A 17,314-nucleotide genomic window follows, 5' to 3' on the forward strand; every position below is an offset into this window, starting at 1 on the left:
CAAAATTGCCTCTAGGACCCAGGGGAGCCGCCCACCGTCCTCCTCCCCCTCCCCCCAAGCCAGCGAACTCCGCGGTCCGCCCACCACGCCGTGCGGGCCAATGAAAAAGCACGACAGCGGCTCATTTGCATGCGGGGCGCCTCGGCCAATGGGCGGCGTTCGCGGGCGCGTGCACGCAGGTGGGGCGGCAGCGGCGGGCGGCCGGCGGGCTCAGTCCGAGGATGGCCGCGGCCGCGGCGGATGGAGCCCCGGGCCCGGCCCCCGGCCCCGCCAGGGCCCCGCCGCCCGCCGGCCCCGGCCCCGCCGCCAGGGTCCCGCCGCAGGCGCCCCGGAGGCGCGGGGACTCGCGGCGCCGCCAGGCCGCGCTCTTCTTCCTCAACAACATCTCCCTGGACGGCCGGCCCCCGAGCCTGGGCCCGGGCGGAGAGAAAGCCCCGCCGCCGCCGCCCCCGCCGCCGCCGCCGCCCGCCGAGGCCCACGAGCCGCCCGCGCCGCCGCCGGGACCCCCGGGACCCGAGCCCTCCTCCCGCGGGGCCCCGCCGCCTCCGCCGCCGCCGCCCGCGCCCCCCGCCAGCCTGCCCGGGCTGCCCGGGATCGCGGGCAGGGCGTCGGCGCCCCAGGGCCTGCTCAGCCCCGCGCCCGCCCCCGCCCCCGCGCCCGCCGGCCTCGGCCTCGGCCTCGGCCTGGGGCTCGGGCTGGACGGGCAACGCCAGAGGTGAGTGCGGGCCCTGAGCTGCAGCAGCGCGGGGCTGGGGTGACCTGGGGACGTCGACCCAGGAGTGGAGGTGGGCCGCCGACCCGACAGCCCAGGACACTGGGTCAGGGTGACCTGGGCGGGGAGCGTCGGTCCAAGGCATGGGGGCACAGTGGGCCAGGCCCCCTCTGCACAGGACTTGGGGATCGGGGTCACCTGGGGCCCTGTCGGCACAGGACTTGGGGATCAGAAGGTGACCCTGATCTCCTGTGAGCCGCAGACACAGGGTTGGGGTGCCCTGGTTTTGCCAGCCTGAGAAAGAGAGTCTTGCTTGGGCCCGGTCAGTCTAAGATGTGGGGGTCAGCGTCCTCGGGGCTTGTCCCCAGACACCGGGGCCACGGTCCCCTTAATTCTTCCAGCTCCTCAGCCCTCATCAGCCCCCAGACACACAGCCCTGCCAGCTCTGGACACGCCCCTCCCCAGCCCGCCTTTATCCTGGACTCTGGATTCTGGAGCACTCTTGTGTGGCCCCTTGCATTCCCTAGCTGGGCGACCCCTCCATGTGGGCCAGGGTTCTTCCTGCACCGGGACATCCAGTTTCTGAATCTTCTGTACCAGGGCCAACCTCCCAGCCTGCCATCCCACAGCTCCCGCTCCCTGGTACCCCCCCTACCTCTGTGCAGACTCCCAGCCCTCCCCCCCTCCCCGGTCCCCTCTGGGTTCAGTGTCCCTGGCCCTGTCACACCCCAGCTTGCACTCACTCCGCCTGCTCGAATTCCATTTCTAGGAAGCCCTCGGCCCATTTCGAGGAAGCCAAATCAGCCCCCACCCTTGAGCCCTGCCCCTCCAGTGTGCCTGTGCCCAGAAAGGCCTGGCTGCCAGACGCCCTGCCTCCTGCCCCGGAGACCCTTGCCCAGCCTCCTGCATAGCTGCAGCTTTGGGTGCCCCTTCAGTACTGCTGCCACTACCCTGCCTCCTCGCCCCTGCCTCCAGGTTCCGGGGCTATCCCATGCCTTCCCACTGCCCACCTGCACCTTGAGGACCCATTTGGGGCCTGGCACTGAGGATGGGCTGCGGTCACAGTCCCTCTGGAAGGCCACTGTGTGCAGGACAGAGCTGCAGGGTGTGCGGAAGGGCCCCAGTGCGGGGCCCCGCAGCCCAGGGCCCTGCAGAGGCGGGCCACTCCTGGGGTCCAGAGGCGGCTCTTCTCAGCTGGGGGTCATCACGGCTGCGCACGCCATGGTGCCTCCCACCCCCGGCCCTCAGACGGGGGTCACGGCATCGGGGTCTTTTCTAGGGCTGTTTTGGTTGGGAAGGTTCAGTCCAGAATACAACGCTTGGCTCTCACTTTAGGGCCAGAGCTCTTGTGTGTGGCCCGTGGAGAAGCACTTGCTGAGGTCACTGTCCCACCACCGACGGAAGTATTTCTAACCATACAGAGGAGCGGCTGCCTCCTGGGCAGGCCGGAAGGACACCCTGGACCCCTTCCACAAACAAGCCTGGCTGCGCTCCGGAGGCGCTTGGGGGGCTGACTGGGGCCAGGGGATCAGAATCCCCAACACGCGGCAGCTCGGCAGCCCGCGTCCGGTCCCCTGGGGGGTGACATGGGGGTGCTTGTGCAAGAGGAGCCTGACACCGAGAACCAGCTAGTTCCCTAGCAGGAGTCCGTCCGTTTTAAAAACAGAGCCCCGAAGCACACTTGCCCTCGGCCTCGAAGTGGTCGAGGACGGTCCCCCCTTGCGCCGGGCGGATGGCAAAGCCCGTCTGTCGTGGGAGGAGTCGTGGGGCTTCGGGGGGGAAGGCGGCTCGCCTAGAGACGGGCCCCAGCTGGAGAGCGATGCGTGTGCTCCCTGCCGTGTGACGCCGGCCGCCCCCTGCCCCTTCCGTGTGCGTGTGCATGTGTGGACCACGTGCCTGCTCAGCAAGCAGGCCGCCCTGCTGTGGGCCAGGCCCTGCGAACCAGCCTGGCCAGCAGCCTGCCACGGAGGGGCTTGGGGGCCGTGGATGCTGGATGCGACGCCGTAACCAGGAGCCCTGTGAGGCCGCATGGCCCGTGGTGTCACCGCGCGGCCCATTCCTGGGGTGGGGGGCGGGGGGTGCAGGGGCCTGAGCTCAGGAGAAGGCTGGCTCGGGATGGGATATGGTGTAGGCCCGGGTGCCCTTCGGTCTTCCTGCTGCGTCCACCCCCGTCCCCGTGTCCCTCCACCCCTGGCGTGAGCCCGGGCCGTGAACCCACTGTCCCTCCCGGCGGACAGATAGCAGGCCCCCCGTGTGGGGACTGTCCATGTCACTCTGAGTTCCCCAGGCCCAGAGACGGGCCCGCAGAGGGAGTCGCTGTGGAGTGCGTGAGGGGCGGCCGGCCTAGCAAAGGGGGCTCCTGGCTGCAGGCTCAGTCGAGAATCTGTTGTTTTCCAGGAGCAGGCGGGGGGCGGGCCTCTTTCAGAAGTCTGTACCAGTGTGGTGCTTCGACCCAGGCCTGCAGAACAGACCTGTGCCCGTCAGGGGCTCTGTGACCACTGGCAGGAAGCACGGCCCCACTGAGCCTCAGTTTACTCCTCTGTGAAGTGCTTCTGCCGTACATACTATGAACCCGAGGGGCTGTGTGAGGCCAGGGGAGGTCACGGGCTCAGCGAGGGGAGGCAGTGGCCAGGGCCAGGCGAGCAGACGCTTGTCACAGCCAGGTTACCAGCGAGTGCTCACACGCAGTCCACAGCAGGAAAGCTGTGTTTCACACTCAGGGTTGAGTCTGGCGTGGTTTTTCCTGCTAAGCCGGTGAGCAAGTCACTGGAATCCCTGTTCCTCTCGAGCCCCCAACTTGGCATTTATTTTCATTTCAACACTGCAGTCGCTTACCACGAGCAGGCAGGACGCTGGGCTCCTCCAGCCGGCAGAAACAGGTGGCCCCCACCGGGCCCTGCGCCCTCCTCTCTCGCTGCCAAAACAAAGCACCGTCAGCTGGGCGGCTTTGAACAACACAGGGCTTCCTCGCACCATCTCAGAGCTCATAGATCTGAGGTCCCGTCTGGAGGCTCCAGGGAAGGGGCCTTCCTGCCTCCCGCAGCTCCTGGTGGCCCCAGGCGTCCCTTGGCTTGTGCGTGGCCTCAGCCCCCCAGTGTCGGCCTCCATCTGCACGTGGCTTCTCCTGGGTGTCTCTGTCTGCACCTGGCATTTTCCCCTCCTTAGAGGGACACCAGTCATTGCCCGCCCTAATGGCCACATCTTAACTTGGTCACATCTGCAAAGATCCTACTTCCAAATATGGTCACGGTCACAGATATCAGGGGTTAGGACTTCAATGTAACTTTTGGGGAGCCCAGCTGAGCCCACCACAGTCCACGTTAGTGTCCAAGGCACTCGTGACCGGGAAGGTGAGCCGGGGCACGGGGGAGCCCAAGGACATTGCTGTGTCAGCTGGGAACGCAGACTCTCGCAATCCTGGAGGGTTCACGACGGAACGGTCCTGAGAAGGGGCTGAGCATTTTAGCTGCCATGTTGGCCAGGAGCCACCTCGTGTTCCAGAAGCTGCCAAGCTCCTGTCCAAATTGAGCCAATTTCAGTGGCGCATCTGGCAGTGTGCTTACAACTCTGATTCGGGGGCTTCTTGCTGGAGGACAGCCAGAGGTGGCAGCCAAGGTTAGAGCCTAGAGGCGCTGCCCCAGGGTGGCTCAGAGGCCTGAGACAACCCCAGAGACCACACCCTGGGTCCCATGGCCAAGGGGTCTTCAAGCCTCCCTGAGCGGTTGGCTGGAATTTGGGGTTTGTGCTTTGCCTGGCAGGGACTTGGCGAGATGGGGCACCCAGGACCACCACTCCCTGGACAGGTGTGCACCAAGGGTCTGCGAGGTCAGCCGCTGCGCTCGGATGGGCACGGAGCAGGAGAGCGTCTCAGGTCATTGGCACTGGTACCTGTCAGCAGCCTGCTCTCAGCTGGCCTGACCCCTTCCCTGGGCCCCTCCCTCGGTTTGGGTGGTCCTCGGCCCTCAAACAGACCTCAGGTGGGCACCCCTGCTCCTTGGGCGTTTCTGTAGTTACAAAGTAAAGGACGTCCATCAGGTGCTAGAAACTAACCAATAGCAATTTCTCTTCCTGCTTGTGTTCCACGTTTCGTGTTTTGGGGGCAGGTGGGGGGTAATTCTGAGAGCGAGCCGGAGAGCCAGCAAGCCGTGGTCAGTGCGGTGGGCACCTGTGCCCTCGACAGCCTCTCCCACACCCCTGACCTCTGGCCCCTTCTTCCCCAGAGAGTCAGATGGCGAGTGGACACCATCCCGCATACACTGACCTGGGCGCCACGGAGAGGCTTCTGGGCAGGGGAGACCCGTGTTTGCCCAGACATCCAGGGCTGGGGGGTGAGGCAGTGCAGGGGGCAGAAAGCCCGAGCTGTGTTCTCTGTAGCTTGTTCGTGGGTGGTGTTTTTCAATGGGGTGTAAAATGCAGGCCCAGCTCTGGGGGCAGCACACGCCCCCCGTCCAGCCCAGAAGCTCTCGGCAGCCAGTACCCCTCGCACACCAAGACCCCCACTTTGTCACCGCCATCACGGCAGCATGTGATGTGCAGGCACAGGGAGGCGACCGCACGCGGCGAGCACGGCGAGCCCGGCCTCCTGCTGACCGCGCCCGCTGCCCCCAGCGGGGAGTGTGCTTCCACTCGAGCTGCCACAGGGCTTCTGTCCTGCCTGCTGGCCGGACGGACGCCTTTCTGGGTGGCTGTGTCCAGAGAGGCTGAGCCGGGGCACCCTCGGCCGGAGCCCGCCCATACTGGGTGGACCATCCTGCCGGAGCTGTGTGTGAGGCCCTGGTGGTCTCACCTTGGGAGTCCCCGGAGGGCTCCACATTCCTCCAGAGGAAGCCACCAAAAGACCGGCCAGCAGGTTCTTTGAAAGGGGGCGCTGCGTAACGGACGGCTGGCGCTGCTCCGTGTCCTGGGAAGGGCGAGCCCCTCCTGACCACCAGGGGAGGCCCTGGGAAGGTCCTGCGTGTCCACCACCAGGGCTCTGGCCTCGCCTGTGGCTTGACCGCCGGCTGTCCTGCTGCCTTTGCCGCCCACGATGCGGTCACCTCCACACCCAAGGATGTTGAGATCCCTGGGAGCCTGCAGGCTGCTCCTCTCCTGCCCACAGACTCACTTGCGGAACGTTCTGCAGCTCACTCCGTCCGCCCTCTGCGGACGGATGCGCCCAGTAACGCCGGGGAAGCCGGAAGCTGCACACCCGGGCCTCCCGTGTCCCAGGTGCCCACCCAGACCCACGGCTCGGGGTGCCCTGATCGGGGGCCACAGGTGTTCATCCACACGCTAATGGCATCTCTGGAACGGAGGCCAAGTTCAGCAAGGGAGCACCTCAGGAAATGTCTGGGGGGCGGCCTCGATTCCAGCCACCCCAGCCAGCGCTGCAGCGGTAGTGGTCGCACAGACCGCCTGCGGGGGTGCAGGGCCCAGTACCGCCTTACAAGCTGCGTGATCTCGGGCAAGTTGCTCGCCGGCTCTGTGCCTCCGTTTCCCCACCTGAGAACTGAGAGTGAGGGCATGGCCCGTCACGTGCCGTTGTTGCGAGGACCGAGCTTATATGTAAAATGCTCACGAGGAGAGACGAGTGGAAGAAAACCACAGATGTCTGCAAAAGCAACTGGGAACAGATCTTAACAGCTTGGTGAGCTGACTGCCTCAACCCGGAACCCACGGGAGGAGTGAGCCAGGCAGCAGAGCGCCGTGACGCGTCTGCCGCTCCAACGGGCGCCGGGCCAGAGGCCGCGTGTGGGGCCGGCGTCCACGGAGGTGGCTGTTGGCTCCGGGCACGCGAGCTCCCAGGCGTGCAGGAGCCACTGGAGCATCGCCTGGGAAATTAGCCAAGGAAATGAGTCTGAGGAAGCCACACGGGGCTGCTCCGTGGGGCCTCTGAGCCAGCCCTGCAAAGCAGCACACAGACACCCCCGGGGACGGTCGGGCTGTGCCTAAGCCGGTAGGTCCCGCACATCCACCTGCTCACCTGGCGCGGGGACGGTGCTCACCTGCACCCACCCCAGGCTTCTCGGGACGCTGGGTTATGCCCAACACGCCCCTCCTGCTGCCTCGTGAGCAGTCAGCGCACCTGCCTGCGGAGGCCCCTGCCGCACATCCCCCCCCCCCCCCCGGACTCCCCTCGCACTGACGTCCCCCGCCCCGGGCACTCTCCTCCGGCAGGCGGGTGTCCTCCACCGCCACCAGCCCCGTCTCTGGAGGTGGGGCCGCTCTGGGACACCCGGCGTTTCACCGGAGTTTCCACTGTGTTCAATTCTCATTTCTTTTCGATAAGCTTCTGCTGTCTTTGTCATTGTAAAGAAGTAAGTGGAGTGTGGGCTGTGGCTTCGTGGTGACAGCCTTGGGGCCCCCCAGACTGCCCTGCTCGTGTGACCTCGGGCAGGTGCCGAGTTGCCGCAGGCGCTCGACCCGGCACTCGATCCGTGGCAGGCGGGGGTGGCTGAGCCCCTAGGGTCCGACGGCTCCCCGGGGACTCACGGGCTCATAGCGACCTGGATTCCAGGCTGGCTCCACCTGGTGAGGTGGCCTGACCACACCGGGCCTGGATCGTAAGCCAGGGGTCCTGCCGGGGGACCGTGTTGCTCCCAGGCAGGCTGCAGCTCCCAGGAGTGGCGTCCTCTGCCCTGTGCCGCCCCCCACACCGGTCCCCTCCCCAGGAGCCCGCCCTCAGCTCACGTTTGGAGTGAAATAGTGCCACGGACACCGGGGCACCCACCCGGCACGTGCCGGCCCAGGCTGAGCTCAGGACCCGTGTAGCTTCATTTCACAGAACACACGGCCTCGGCCCCCCGGAGCCTCCCTCTTTTGGGGAGGTGTGGGGGCTCGGGGCTCACCTGTGAGATGTGCTTGTGACCCCCACGAGGACTAGGAAGTCGACGAGTGACCAGGTGGTGGTCTTGGTGCCAGTAACCCGGGTGCATGATCTTGACCTGGAGGTGCAGCCCACACAGGGTCTGAACCTTCCCCCTCGAGAAGCCCCCTGACGTGGGGGAGGGGGGAGCCCTCCAGGAGCGATTCCTCCAATCCTGGAAGACTTCCAGAAGCCCCTCCCTGCCTTCAGCCTGCTGTGGCTGAGCGGGAGCTGCCGTGCCCGTCCTGGGCCAGAGAGGGCTCTCGGGACCTGCTGGCCTGAGCTCCGGGAGGCAGTGGGCAGCGGTGGACCAGGGCGCTGGTCCCCCTTGCGTTGTTCTGGCACAGTCTGGTCCTGAGTCTTGCTCGAGACTCAGAGGTGGCCACAGACGGGCTCCTGACACCGTGGCTGTGCGCTGTTGTCCAGCGGGGAGAAGGCCGCGAGCGCGCCTCCAGGTCCGACAGCAGCCGTCTCCCCGGTCTGTTGCTGAGGCCCTGCCCTGTCTTTTTACAGACGGCGAGTTGCCTCCCAGCGCTGCTCTCTCGAGTTCCTGGAAGATGCTGTGGGATGTGCCTCCGTTCAGAGGTGAGGGTCCCGCTGGCTCTGAGACCCCGCGCGCCCCAGCCACCAGGCTCTGGGGCCAGAGGGGCTCTAGAGGGAGGGGAGAGTGACCTGGGGTTTACATTGCAGAACCAAACACATATCCGGCTCCCCAAGACATAAAGGCCTAAAGAAGACTCACTTCATCAAGAACATGCGACAGTACGACACGAGGAACAGCAGGTACGCATGTGCCACGGGAGCAAGCGTGTGGCCGCCCAGAGGCAGAGCTGGAGTCCGATCCCCGGCCCACGCGTGCAGCCACGGCGCTGTCCGGCACGTCCACCCTCGAACCCCATGTCGGCGAGCGGCTCCTGCTTCCCCCAGTGTTCAAGCTCGGGTCCACCGCCCCCTTCCTCTCCGGTGTCCCGGGTGAAGGGCCACCTGGTGGACACCAGCTTGAGTAGGAGCGCTGAAGTGAAGGGACATCGGAAACAGAGCAGGTGTGGCGACGGAACGTGGCCGGGAGAGGAGGGCAGCGGCCGGGAGGTTACACTAAAAGCCGAGATCTGGCTGCCCCAGACCAGGGTGTAGACGGGCAGCCGGGAGGAGGTCCTGGGTCTGTGGGTGCTGTGTGGGTGCCCTGAAGGCGTTCCTGTCGCCCGTCCCTCACGCCCTGTCCTGCCAAACCTGGGGCATCTGAGCTCAGTGCCCTTCCTGCTGGAGGCCGTGCTGCCTGGCATCCACCCAGTGGCCTTGTCGGGGAGCTCTGTGTTCTAGCAGTGGCCTGGACCCCCCAGCGTGAACCCCAGTGTGACAGGCCCGTGCTGGTGCTGAGGAACAGGCCCAAGCGCTGGGCTGGCTCCCGGGAGCCCCGGGGGGCCAGCAGTCACAGCCAGAAAAGAGGGGAGTCTCCTGCTGCTGGAGCCAGGCCGGGCCGGGCAGGGTAGATCCCAGCCCAGAGTGGGGGGAAGGGCTGGCCTTCCTGCCACACGCCCCACGCGGGGCGCCTCCTGGCCAGCTTGGCTCAGGACGTAGAAGTAGGCGCTTCTTGGCTCTATCAGCCCCTCCAGGTAGGCTGAGGACAGGCCCCCTGAGTGGGACAGTCCTCTGGGTGCACACCTCTGCTCTCGTGTCCTCCAAAGCCTGGCCTCTCCTGGGTGAGCAGCCCCGACCACTGGCCTCCCGCTGCCTGCACGGGCCAGGCCAGACCTTCCTGTGCTGCACATCCTGTGGAGGGGACGCACCTGCCAGCAGGACCGAGCACCCTCGCTAAGCACCTGCAGGGAACGGGCGAGAGCTGGGACAGCCAGACCGACTGGCTCTCCTGTCCCCTGGACACCCCAGGCAGCTTGCGTGACCCAAGTCTAGGCGGGAAGGAACTTTCTCCTGGAAACACCTGCCACCTGCTCTGACCAACCCTTCCCCCCAGGATCGTGCTGATCTGTGCCAAGCGCTCCCTGTGTGCAGCCTTCTCGGTCCTGCCCTATGGAGAAGGCCTGCGGGTCAGGTGAGTGACCAGGGGGCCATGGGCTAGGCCCTCCCACCCCCCCACCCCCCGGCTTGCAGTGGCCTCACGCCGAGGCCAGCAGACCCGCTTCTGCCAGAGCGCCTCGGGAGCACTGAAGGCCATTTGGGTCCTGGTTCCCTGGGAGGGGTGTGTCCGCATGTTACTTACACGCAGTTGCCTTGGGACGGTCCTCCTCATGGGGATGCGTCCTGTGGCCGACCCTGGCGAGTGCATCTCGGCATAGCTCCAGGAAGGTGACCGTCAGGGCAGAGATAGCACCACAGGACCTGCCGTGAAACAGCAGTAGAGAAACCTGCCAGGCGAGGGGCCTGGGTGAAGCTGGCCCGGGGGGAGGCCTAGGGAGAGGCTGGTGCCGCCCCATTACTGCCAGCCTGCAGGTGTTCTCACAGGAAGTATGTGGGGCTGGGAAGGGGCAGGACTGGGCAGCGCGGGGCCCGGGGTCCTTCCCCTGTGCCCGAGGCAGTGCTGGTACAGTTCCCGTCCCCCAGCTCTGGGCCTGGCGGGCGCAGAGCGGGGGCCCCTGCTCCCCTGCTGCCTCTGGGGACAGAGGAAGGCCCAGCAGCCGCCTCCCCCCGTGCATTGCAGTGACCTGCGGGTGGACGGCCAGAAGCAGAGGCATCCGTCAGGCGGCGTCTCCGTGTCTTCCGAGATGGTCTTTGAGCTGGAGGGCGTCGAGCTGGGAGCAGATGGGAAGGCAAGAGTGGAGGCCGTGCTCAGCCCGGGCTGGTGGGTGGGCTGGGAGCTTGTGCTCGCCCAGGCGATCAACACGGAGCTGGGTTTTTCTTGACTCCTAAAGTGCAAGGTGTCGGGAGGAAGCCACACAGCCCTGTGAAGATAGGCCCCTCACCTCGCTCAGCAGCGAGCTGATGGGAAACGGCGTGAGTTGGGCGGGGGCCCAGGTGCTGCCTCCGTGCTGGAAGTCAGAGGTCAAGGGCTTCAGAGGCAGCAAGAAGGTTCCTGTGCTGCAGATCCCACGTGGGGGATGGTGCAGGTGGCATTCTGGGACGTTCTTGTTACTGATAACACTAGCGTCAAGTGTTGGTGTAACAGGGAGGGATGCCCGGGAGCGTTAGCTCTCAGTGGGTCCTTCCTTGTCCCCATGAGGGTGGCGTTCGTGTGGGGGCTGCCTGCAGCAGAAGGAGTAAGGCACAGCTTGCTTGGACTTCTGGTCTTACGAGGGGCTGTGGACCCGGGGATGACTGGGACTGAGCCCTGACACCCGTTCCCCTCCAGGTGGTGTCTTATGCCAAGTTCTTGTACCCTACCAACGCCCTGGTCACTCACAAGACAGACAGCCACGGCCTGCCACCCCAGCCCCGGCCCAGCATCCCCCGGGCTCTGCCAGGGTCAAGATACAAACCTACCCCAGCCAAGTCAGCACCAGCCGGCACGGATCTAGGTACCCCACGTGCCCTAACCGGGTGCCGGGCAGGCAGCCACACCAGCTGGGCAAGGGACACACTGTGGCAGGCAGACCAGAATTACACTGAAGCCCATAGACCCCGGTCCAGACGGGGAGCCAGGCTTGGGAGAAGGGAGCAGACGGCCTGTGCTTCATCCACCCAGGAACTGGAGAGATCCCGTGTCCACACACGGCTCCGGGGCAGGGGCAGGGGTCTCTCGGTCAGGACATCCTTCCACCCAGCCCTCAGGGACAGGGAACCATGGCCTAGAGTCCCTCCCAGACCCCAGAAGCTTTGTTCCCCAGGGGCTAGTCCAGGGTTCCAGCTGAGGCTTGGGTTGGCCAGAGCCCCGGGCTCATGGTCGGTCAGGGCTGTCCTCTGCACACAGGGACTGACGCAGGGGACACGCTGGAGTATAACCCCAACCTCCTGGACGACCCACAATGGCCCTGTGGCAAGCACAAGCGGGTCCTCATCTTCGCGTCTTACATGGTACGGGGGGCACCGGCGCAGACCCGGTCCACACGCCTCTGGGTGTTCGGGGGCAGGCTGAGGGCGAGCCGCCGGGGCAGGGCCACTGGGCCCCCCACCCCAGGGCACCAGCACCTCGGGGCAGCAGGGGGTGTGCAGCAGGCCAGAGGCTGCGCTGACCACACCTGGCAGCCCTGGGTCACCACTCTGCATCCCAGGCTCTGGGACCCTCTGTCCTGAGTCGTGTCCTCCTCTGATCTGCCGCCTGAAGCCATTTGCAGACCCAGGCCAGCGTGAAATCAGCTCCCAGGGTCTCGGGTGGGTGGCCCCCAGGGCTGTGCGGGGCCGACCCCTACCCTGCGGCCTTCTCGCACACAGACCACGGTAATAGAGTACGTGAAGCCCTCTGACCTCAAGAAGGACATGAATGAGACCTTCCGGGAGAAGTTCCCACACATCAAACTGACACTGAGCAAAATCAGGAGGTAAGGGGACTGAGGAGAGACCTCTGGGCCCCGCCACCGTGATGAGGCCGTTCCCCTCCTCTCCTGTTTCTAGTAGGTTCTTGAGCTTGATAATCCAGATGTGCCCCGCCCAAGTCCCCTCCTGCTATCTGACCAGGCCAATGTCAGCAGTTCCCCACCCACCCCCGCCCACCACCTCCATGGGTCAAGCCGCCTCAGTGCTGCTTGCACCCACACCTGCTAGCCCTGCTCCCTGATGCCCGTAACCACACAGGAGGTGGGCACTGCGGTGACCCCATCTGACAGACGGGATCGAGGGCCGAGGAGGTTTGCCCAAGACCCCAGCGAGTTAAGTGGTGGACCGCCCGGAGCCCAGGCAGCCTGGCCTAGGTGGGACTCCTGGGGATCGCCCTTCCCTGGGCCCTCCTCGCCCCACTGTCTCACTGTCCCCCCTCACCAGCACCATCGGGCTTCGCTGAAGGTCCAGACACTGCTTCAGGGCCTTTCCGCGGTGCTATTTCTCCCCACATCGTCCCTTTCGCAGCCACAGGGGAGCAGGGACTCTGTCCTCTGTGGTGGCCCCTGGAGGGCAGCATGGGCTACCCAGTACACTTGGGGGGGGGGGGGAGGGGGCACGGCCCGGCCCGAGGGGCAAGGGGAAGCCAACATCCGCCTGCTTGTCCAGCAAGCTGCAGACCCTAGCGCCGGCCGTGCCCACCTGGAGGAAATGGTGCCCTCCGGGCCACTCTGGAGCAGGGAGAGGGGCGGCCACTTCCACTGCCCGTCAGCACCCGGCTTCCGTGTAAACCCGCAGTTTAAAACGGGAGATGCGGAACCTCTCTGAGGAGTGCAGCCTGGAGCCTGTGACGGTGTCCATGGCCTACGTGTACTTCGAGAAGCTCGTCCTGCAGGGCAAACTCAACAAGCAGAACCGCAAGCTATGCGCCGGGGCGTGCGTGCTGCTCGCCGCCAAGATCAGCAGCGACCTCCGCAGGAGCGAGGTGAAGCAGCTCATCGACGTGAGTGCGCCCGGCCCCGGCTCCGCCCCCGGCTCCGCCCCCGACCTGCTCTGGACCAGGGTGGGGGGTGGCTTGTGCAGAACCCGGCTGGGGGCTGGGGCGGAGCGGCTGGTGCAGAGCTGGGGCTCCACATAACCTCCCTCCTCCCTCCTCCCTCCTCCTCCCGTGCAGAAGCTGGAGGAAAGGTTTCGGTTCAACAGAAGGGATCTGATCGGGTTTGAGTTCACGGTGCTGGTGGCCTTGGAACTCGCGCTCTACCTTCCCGAGGGCCAGGTGTTACCTCACTACAGACGCCTCACGCAGCAGTTCTAGCCCAGCCTGGCCTCTGCCCAGAGGGCGGCCACCCCTCCCACACCACCCAGACGCCCCGGCGCTCAGGGCCCCAGGGATGTGTCCGGGTGAGCGGCCGCCCGGCAGGGACGGCAGGGACGCGCCTGCCCCTCAACTGATGCCACTGTCCCTGCACACCTGCTCCCTTGGAGGGACACCGCTTTCATTCCAAAGCACACCACCCGCCATGGTACATTCCTGAGAATCGTCTCGCATTTTTACGCGAGCAAAACGTGAGGTTTATTTTTTTCATGTGCCTGAGACCGACCCGATCCTCAAGTGGTCATTTCGGCATCTTTCCTTTGCACCGCCTGGTCTTCCGCAAACCACCACAGCCACTGCGCTCGCATCGCAGAGATCTGGGTTTCTGGAGCCTGCTGAACACTCTGGAATTGCAGAAGTTGGCGTATCGAAACATTAGTCTTGGCTCTTTCCGGTTTTCGTTGGTGGACACAGCTCCCTCCCGGCCCAGCTGAGCCCCCCGGGGATGCCCACTGGCCTCCCCCGGCATCCTTCCACAGGCGGAGCTCTGGCATCAATGCAACTAGGGCAGACTCCGGTTTCTCTCACTTTTTACTCCAAGCATCGTGTCACTGTGAAATCCTGATGCCCGAGCGTCACACATGCCAGCAGGCCTCCGCGCAGACACTAGCCCACCCCAGGGGGGACCCACCCTTCACCTCTCACCGGGAAACCCTGCTTGCCTGCGACACTCTGGACCTTCAGGATGTTTGTTGGACTGCTTGCTCCTGGCTCTTGATCTTTCGAAGCAATATCGTGGAGAAAACCGGTGTATTTATTGTTACTTGGGATTTGGTTTGATGGGTCTTAAGGGAACAAAATCTGGTCGGGAGCAGTTGAGGCCGTGACTTGGAACACCACACTTGACTCTCAAGCAGGCGGGAGGGGGACGGGCTACTCCACAGCCCCCACCAACGGCCCCATCGCCCTGGAGGGTGGGTGCACACGCCTTTCTTAGTAGGCAGGACGCGGTCTTGGCTGTCACACGAAGCAAGCCCAGGGAGTGGTGGTTGTCACCTGTGTGTGGGCCTGTGCCCCTTCTCTCGACAGGGCCCGTGTTCGGCTTTCCCAGGTCTGCGTGTCCTTCCTGCACGTTCTGTGACCCGGTTCTCCAGCTCACTGTCCTGTCAAACACTGAAGAACCAAGGATGATTTCCCTCCCTGGGTCAGCTGGGGTTAAAAATGACCACGTTGGCTGGGCCATGAAGCTGCTTCCCTGCTGTCCTACAAACCTGTCAGTCTCTGCGACAGCCCCACCCTGTATTGTGTGTAAACTGATGCTTTTGCCAAAAGGAGACACCGGTTCTGCTCATCACAATCACAACGCTCAGGCACCAGCGGCTCAGCCTGGACCCCAGCACCCGTGTCTGCGTGCAGGCCAGCTGTTCCTCTTCCCCCGGGGGATGAAGCCCAAGCCTGTATTCCAACCCTATCTATTGTGGGATAAACTCCCTGTCCCCCTCGACGGCCCCTAATGCACACGTGTCCCAGACGGACGAGGGTGGGAGGGAGCTGAGATACAGGTGCTTTTCTCCTGGACAGCAACATGTGCAGCCCTCGTATCTCAAGGACACTCTAGTGTTCCAAGCACTGGAAGGGACGGGTTCCCAGACTTCACCTCAAGAGGGCATGCGTCCTGGTCCTCGACAATTTCCACACAGGTGTTCGAACAGCTGACAGCAGTTTAGGTTTCTGTGTTCCCATAGTAAGATTTAGTCCTTCACAGACCTGTAACTCTCCCTTTGGTGTGTCCTGTCCTCGACGCCAAAAGCTGCTTGTGTGGCGGTCAGTGATCACTGCAGCAAAGCCAGTATTGAAGCCAAACGTGTCTGAGCCCCTCACTCTCTAGATCGAGCCCAGACATCTAAGAGGCGGCTCCGAAAGCAGCTGTGCATTTAAAAGTGCGCTAAGCGACTATCTGACCTCAATGTCAAGTCACATGTCATTTGTTTGCAAACGGTAATGTATTTGTGGTTCAAAGTAAAATGTGATTTTGCAAAGTATGCCACAGGTTGCTTCCTTTCAGCTGACCGGCCGCGTCCAGCTTTACAGCAGCCCTCACACTGATGCCCAGAGGAACGCATCCACACTCCCAGAATAAACCAACACAGGTGGGTTTTGCTATTTTTATTATTTATTTACGACAAACATCTCACATCTGTAATCCTCTCTGGTCAGAAGTTCCTAGGACAAAAGTAAGGACGACGTTAAAACCTCATTTCAGGAAAGGTCCCGGGCCTCTGTGCCCAAACACAGGCCATCTTACTTACTTTGAAACGATGCCATCGGCCTTGGCCAGTCGTAGAATGGAGTCATCAGACTCACCCTGGAAAAAAGTGCTCGACTATCACCCCTGCTAAACCCGGCTGGCAGGAGGTCTAGTGGAGAGGCCTGGCACAGGGCCTCATACCTGATTATGGGGGGCGGGGGGGGGGGGTACCTGAGTGCTTTCTCCGGGGTTCCTATCTTGGGCCCCTTAGCACCCCTATTCCGCGGCAGGAAGGGGCAGGCGGCTAGCACAGCCCCACAAGTTCACCCACTCTGCCCACAAATCTACTCGAGCCTCCAGAAAGAAGACCCCCTTCCCCACTCGACCGCACACCCGGTGCGCAAAGCCAGGGAAGCTCACCATCCTCCGGATAGCCCCGCAGATCGCATAGGTTTTAAACTGGCCGTTAAATCTACCCGTCACCTTGTCAACCTGCAAATCGTCAACGCGAATCATAAAGATCTGGGGTCCGGGAGTGCTCAGCCCGCTAGGCCACCCCGACCTGGCTTCGGCCGCCCTGGGGGCTTTCCCCCGGGCGGGACGGGCCCGTTGCCTCCGCCCGGCTCACCTCGGCCACGTTCATCTGGATGGACGCGTGGTCCTTGGCGCCGATGATGCGGTTACTGGCGGAGCTGCGGGGGGGGGGGGGGGGGGGCGGTAAGCTCAGTGAGAGGGGGAGGGGAGGGGGGAGCGGGGGCGGGTGGAAGGGCTCGCTCACCATTTCCGCGGCACGTACAGGTCCACGAACTCTCCGGCGTCGTTCTGCATGTCGACGGCAAGCCTGCGAGACCCCCGAGGCGCCGTGAGGCCGGGCCGCGTTTCCGCTGCAGCCGCCCGGGCCCCCGCGCCGTCTCCCCAAGCCGCCCCGGCCCTCGGGTGTCGGCTCCCGCCCGGAGACCCCGCCCGAAGCCCCCGCCCGGCCGCGCGACCCACCTGCTGCCACCACCACCACGAGCGCGAGCGCAGAAAGGAAGCACTTCCTCCGCCGGCGGCGGTATTGGAGGACGGGGCGGGGCCTCGGCGAGTGCTTCCGGGTCCCGACGCGACGCGGGGCGCCGCCGGTTGCCCTGACGCACTTCCGCTTCCGGCGGACGGGGCGGGACCTGCGGGTGGCGGCGCCCGGCGGACTCGCGGGAGCCGGTGGCGGGCCCAGGCAGGCGTCGCCGGGCTGGGGGACGCCCGGGCCTCCGCTTCTGCTTCCGCTCTCAGCCCCGCGTGGGCGGGCGGGGGCCGTGCAGACCCCTCCTGGGACTTCGTCCGCGACAGTGGCCGAGCGGGAGGAAGCCTCGAACAGGCTGGGAGGCGGCGGGCGGACTTGGGGTCCTCTCTAGGGCGCGGGGACACCGCTGTCGGGAAATCGAGGTCGGGGCAGGGAGGGGACGCTGCCAAGCTCCCGGGGCAGGACCCGCTGAGACCTGCCTGTGTCTGCATGTGGGTCAACCCAGCTAGTCCTGGTGATCAAAAGATTCTGTAGCTGGAAGGTGGGAGAGGCAGCTAGACTACCAGAGTGCCAGGAAGGAGAGAGTAGCAGAGAGAGGTCTGCAGAGGGATCTTCCTCGAGTGTTCAGCGGAATAGGGACCCCGGAAATAAACCACATATGTGGTCAAATGATGTTCTGCAAGGCTGCCAAGACCACTGGGGGGGGGGGGGGGAAGGACTGTCTTTTCCACAAACGGTGCTGGGAAAATGGGACATCCGCATACAAAAGA

The 17,314-nt window shown here is 64.6% G+C and overlaps 2 protein-coding genes across 4 annotated transcripts; one reads left to right on the forward strand and one right to left on the reverse strand.

The window, feature by feature from the left end:
* Nucleotides 1-206: 206 nt before the first annotated feature.
* On the forward strand, nt 207-15,338 carry CABLES2 (Cdk5 and Abl enzyme substrate 2). 3 transcript variants are annotated; one of them, XM_053199753.1, is made up of 11 exons: nt 207-715; nt 4,471-4,515; nt 8,070-8,141; nt 8,247-8,339; nt 9,529-9,606; nt 10,213-10,321; nt 10,861-11,026; nt 11,419-11,522; nt 11,880-11,986; nt 12,780-12,984; nt 13,156-15,338. In XM_053199753.1, the coding sequence occupies exons 1-11, from the start codon at nt 222-224 to the stop codon at nt 13,294-13,296; spliced, it is 1,614 nt and encodes a 537-aa protein (XP_053055728.1). In that variant the 5' UTR covers nt 207-221; the 3' UTR covers nt 13,297-15,338. The 3 variants fall into 3 exon arrangements, with proteins under 3 accessions (XP_053055728.1, XP_053055729.1, XP_014921946.3); XM_053199754.1 differs by lacking the exon at nt 4,471-4,515; XM_015066460.3 differs by lacking the exon at nt 207-715 and having other exon boundaries at nt 4,256-4,583.
* Nucleotides 15,339-15,451: 113 nt separating this feature from the next.
* On the reverse strand, nt 15,452-16,618 carry RPS21 (ribosomal protein S21). The gene is made up of 6 exons (XM_027046555.2): nt 16,538-16,618; nt 16,323-16,385; nt 16,173-16,236; nt 15,965-16,036; nt 15,606-15,661; nt 15,452-15,519 (listed from the first exon to the last, which is right to left on the reverse strand). The coding sequence occupies exons 2-6, from the start codon at nt 16,370-16,372 to the stop codon at nt 15,510-15,512; spliced, it is 252 nt and encodes an 83-aa protein (XP_026902356.1). The 5' UTR covers nt 16,373-16,385; nt 16,538-16,618; the 3' UTR covers nt 15,452-15,509.
* Nucleotides 16,619-17,314: the final 696 nt, after the last annotated feature.

This window comes from Acinonyx jubatus, chromosome A3 (assembly GCF_027475565.1).
Source record: "Acinonyx jubatus isolate Ajub_Pintada_27869175 chromosome A3, VMU_Ajub_asm_v1.0, whole genome shotgun sequence".
Lineage (NCBI taxonomy): Eukaryota > Metazoa > Chordata > Mammalia > Carnivora > Felidae > Acinonyx > Acinonyx jubatus.